The sequence below is a fragment of the Danio aesculapii genome, chromosome 11 (genome assembly GCF_903798145.1).
Source record: "Danio aesculapii chromosome 11, fDanAes4.1, whole genome shotgun sequence".
Taxonomy (NCBI): Eukaryota; Metazoa; Chordata; class Actinopteri; order Cypriniformes; family Danionidae; genus Danio; species Danio aesculapii.
In genome coordinates this window covers 43,439,327-43,444,460 of record NC_079445.1, presented here as the reverse complement: position 1 = coordinate 43,444,460, position 5,134 = coordinate 43,439,327, and the positions used below count along the sequence as shown (strand labels likewise).

The 5,134-nt window shown below is 30.7% G+C and overlaps 1 protein-coding gene across 1 annotated transcript in view; it reads right to left on the bottom strand.

The window, feature by feature from the left end:
* Nucleotides 1-2,866: 2,866 nt before the first annotated feature.
* Nucleotides 2,867-5,134, bottom strand: part of hesx1 (HESX homeobox 1) — a 3,308-nt gene continuing 1,040 nt past the window's right edge. The window contains exons 2-4 of the mRNA XM_056468717.1: nt 4,876-5,048; nt 3,740-3,841; nt 2,867-3,098 (exon numbers count right to left, since the gene is read on the bottom strand). Coding sequence (XP_056324692.1) covers nt 2,988-3,098; nt 3,740-3,841; nt 4,876-5,048 — 386 coding nt within the window. The 3' untranslated portion in view covers nt 2,867-2,987. The remainder of the gene's footprint in view (nt 3,099-3,739; nt 3,842-4,875; nt 5,049-5,134) is intronic.

Genomic DNA, 5,134 nt, shown 5'->3' with positions numbered 1-5,134 from the left:
ACAAATGAACACAACAGCGCCACCAAGTGTTTGAAAATTTATCAATATTATATTATATTAATTATATTATATAAAAAAACATTCATATGCTTAATATAATTGGCAAAAAAACTGTTATAGTATATTAGAAATTAAAAATAGAACATGCATAAAATAGGTTTCCTTTGACATTTTCTAATTCATCTGTTAGAACATTGTAAATGCATTTGAGAAGAAAAATCATTATTTCAGAGCAAGTTAAACACAACAGCGCCACCAAGTGTATGCAAATTTAATGATTTTATATTAGATTGCATTAAAAAACGTTCTTCCAGATATGCACTTTTTTTTGCATGTGTTTGCATACGTTTACAACAATATAATTGCCAAAAAAATGACTTTATAGTATATTAGAAACAAAAACATGCAAAAAAATATGTTGGTTTTTATATTTTGTGATATATTTGTTAAAAGAACACTTTAAATACATTTAAGCAGAAAAAACACTATTTCAGAGCACAACTGAACACAACAGCGCCACCAAGTGTTAGAACATTTTGCCAGTATCAGTATGTACTATATTTTTACACACATGCATTAAAAAACTTCCAGATCTGCAAATCTGGTGCATGTGTTTGCATATGCTCATAACATATAAAAAACAAACACGCAAAAAATATCTTAGTTTTATATTTTGTTTTTGTTAAAAGAAGATTTTAAATTTAATTGAGAACCAAAAAATATTTCAGAACACAGATTAACAGAAAAGCACCACCAAGAAAATTATATAATATTATTATTATTATTATTATTATTATTATATTCTTATATTTTTTTAAATATGCATTAAAGATCTTCCAGATATGCAGAACTTGTGCATGTGTTTGCATATGCTCATAACAAAAAACAAACATACAAAAAATATATTAAAAGCGCCACCAAGTGTTCGCAAATTTGGCCATATTTATATTATATTAAATTATTTTATAAAATTTTATATGAAACATTTTCAGATTTGTAAAAAAAAAAACTTTAAATAAATTTGAGAGTAAAAAAAAATCACTATTTCAGAGCACAAATGAACAACAGCGCCACCAAGTGTTTTGGCAAATTTGCCAATATTATATTATATTATATTATTTTATATAACGTGATATAAAAACATTCTTCCAGATATGCAAAATTTGTTCATGTGTTTGCATATGCTCATAACATAATTGTAGTTATGAGCATATGTATATAGCAAAATCATAGTATATTAGTAAAACAACATGCAAAAAAAAAAAACAGGAGCAGCATGGTGGCTCAGTGGTTAGCACTGTTGGCTCACAGGAAGAAGGTCGCTGGTTTGAGTCCCGACTAGATCAGTTGGCATTTCTGTGTGGAGTTTGCATGTTCTGCCTGTGTTGGCGTGGGTTTCCTCCGGGTGCTCCGGTTTCCCCCACATTCTAAACACATGCGCTATAGGGGAATTGATGAACTAAATTGGCCATAGTGAATGAGTGTGAGTGTAAATGTGGGAGTGTGAATGAGTGTTTCCCAGTACTGGATGTGTTGCTGGAATCCAGTAAGTGACTCAAATGCAAATGCTGTTCTGTATGTAAGCCCCCTTCAGTGAAGCCCCTTTGTGACCCAATCAATACCTAATAGGCTTACTGAGCACTCGTTACAAAGCACTAATTAATTTGTAGGTGGGGGGTGATGTGTTTGCTTAACAGCTGGCAGAAAATAATGTTAACTTTACTCCAGTGGTGTAGTCCTAAAAAAAAAAGGTGGTGTACTATTACACCACACCCAAATTTTAAATGAAAGTAGGCAAAAAATCAACGAAAGTCAATATTTCTTTGATTCATTAGCCATATATTATATAAGCTAGCTTTGGCAACTGGCTGTATGTATACAGTATGCAGCTTATATAATCATTTTAATACTGAAAAAAGACTCAATCAAGATAGCTACAACAATTTAGTTCACTTTTATTTAAGTTAACTCAATAGGGTCTGTGCATACATGGAAAGACAGCTTTTTTACTTACTTTCTTTACTGGCTTATTACTTTACATTTAATAGGTTCCTTTAAACATCAATCAGCCATTATTTTTGATTGTCACATTCGTGCATGCTTGTTTTAAACCAAACTATTAGGAGTCTGTCTGCTGTTGTCGCTATTATATCCTAGTATTTATCGTTTTAAATAGCATATTGTTACGTGATTTATGAGTAGTCTTTGCCTCATTGTTTTTAGTGTTTTTTATATATATATATATATATATATATAGTTCCCTGTAGCGGTAGGCACGATTAGGACAAATGTGAAATACTGTTGAACAGGGGCGATTTTAGGATTTTCATTTTAGGGCGGATCAGGAATAGATCATTTTGGGGTAAACAAAGAAAAATCTATATACATTTACACACAAATATATTTTTAAGTAAGAATTTAAAATAATATACTAAAATTAGGAAAGTTTAATCAGAAAAATAAGTGAGCATACTGAGCAGGGGTGTAGCAACCGGGGGGGACGGGGGGGATACGTCCCCCGCACTTTTAGACATACCATTTAGAAACAGGTGATTAAGAAAGTAAACCTTTGGATTTCATACAGCTGTCCCCCCCACTTTTAAAATGTCCACTACACCCCTGATACTGAGGGTATATGCAATTATTGATCCTCAGAAGTGGTAATACTCAAACAGCTCGTGGAAAAAGTAAGCATACTGAGTATATGTGCGTATAGTAAGGACTACACCACTGTTTTACTCCATTCAGACCCAGAGAACGTTTAAAGATTTCACTTTAAATGTTAGAATAAGCTGAATTATTTATTTCGATTTTTCTGACCTAACACACACACACACACACACAATAAAAAAATAACATTAAGAATTTTTAGCATTTACTTAAGACATAATTATTAATTACATAACTAATGAAGACATTAAATAAATTACAATTTCGTAACAGAGGAATAATGATGATGATGATAATAAAGAAATGTAGATCTACTCTCAGTGTTTTTCTCTGCCGGTTTGTAAATCGCTGAGGACGTTTTTCACCATGAGGAACTGAGACTCTCTGTGCGAACGCTTCAGCTTCGCTCTTCTGTTCTGGAACCAAATCTAAAGGAAAGATATAAACACATCAGTCAATCATCCACAATAGACTTATCCCAACCCATCAGACACATTTCATCAGCGAAAATCTTCAGATTTAGAAAGTTCTCAAATCAAAATATGATCCCAAAACCAGTCACAAATGTTATGAATGGGAGATTTTTACATCATCTGAACGCTTGAATAAATAAGCTTTCCACTGATGTATGGTTTGTTGGATCAATATTTTGTCAAGATACAACTATCTGGAATCTAAACATCTAAATATTATGAAAACCACCTTTAAAGTTGAACAAATTGAGTTCTTAGCAATTAACATTACCTATGAAAAATTACGTTTTGATATATTTACAGTGGGACATTTAGTAAATATCTTAAAGGAACATCATATTATCGTATATTTTTAATAATCTTTCCATAAAAGAAAAATCTGTTGGATATAGCTACAGCAGTACTGCCAAAAACATAAACGTGTGTGCAAAATAGAAGACTTTTGTGCAAAACTTGACTTTTTACATTATTTTACTTTGATTTTACACATTAATATAGGATTTAAAATATAATAATGATAATAATAATATATCAGAAAAAAAATGATAGATTTAGAGCAAAAGATGCAATAATTAAGATTATAAATCAGTGTTTACCTGAATTCTGTCCTCATCTAAATGAAGCTTCTTCGCAAGTTCTTCACGTATATCAATGCCTGGGTATGAGTTCACCTGAAAAACACTCTCTAATATCTTGATCTGGATGCAAAAGACAAAAAAAAATCATGATTAGTAAGGGTACATTTGAAAACACATTTTCTCTTAAGCATCTCCATACTGTAAAAATATATTTTTCTCCTGGCCAAAATATATTTGAAATACATGTCACATATAGGTTGTATCTGTGATGTTCACTTAAATGTATTCTTTAAAATTGAAAATACATTTAATTTCATCCAAAACATAGTTCAAAATATATTTTAAGGTGAAGAAAATACAGTTCCTGCCTTCAGGTAGAATGTGTATGTATGATATTAAAGTATCCATTATTTGAAAAAATATATAAAACATATACATATGCAATAAATAAAACAGAGCCAAGCAAGAATTAATTCATGTTTATTCCTTTGTAATGTCGATGACACTTTATTCAAATACAATTTTGATGATTTATTGTGTATATATATATATGCAATAAGTTTGTTCCTTGCTTGACTGGTGTGATATATGCATTGTCTATTAAATATGTATTATATATGTATTAAAAAGTGAATTTATCTTCTTGTATTGAAATATATGGAGGGCAAATAAAATTTTAAAGGATTTTGAAATAAATTTTTAAAAATATATTTCCAAAAATTGTCAAAAAATGTAGTTGCAAAAAATATACAGCTCAAAAAACTAAAAATACAGGGAACACTTAAACTACACAACCTAACTATAGTTGTTACCTTTATTTTTTTTTTTTTTGAGCAGTTTATGTAGCTACATATAAAAAATGAGCAAAAACACATATTTGTTAAAAGCTTTTTTTGCCCATTTTTGTATATTTTACAATATATTTCGCAACTTATTTAAATATATACATATAATTTACCATATGGGTTTATATTTAATGTTATATCCACCAAAATAACAATTAGCATCCATGGCATTAGCTTTTAGCCTATTTCAGTGTTGCGTATTTGACAAACTGACTAATGAATAACTTCACTATGCTTTAACTTTAAAAGAGCATTACCTGTTAGCCAATAACTACACATAAATCACGTTAATTTAACAGGGTATTTTACCTGAACACTGGAAAAGGCTGTTCTCGGCCTGCGCCCGATGTACCAGTTCAGTGTTCTCCTGTACGAGTCAGTTGGTGATTTACTGAAAGATTTACCATCTTCATTTACTCTCACATCCACTGGAGCATCATTTTCTGTCACTACTCGACGATTCTGACAGGCTGGCTTCACGTCTGAAATAAGCAACAAGCAATGTTAGATATTATGATGGTAAATCAGCTCGAGGGTATTGATTTGTTCGAACGAGTCGCTAAACAGA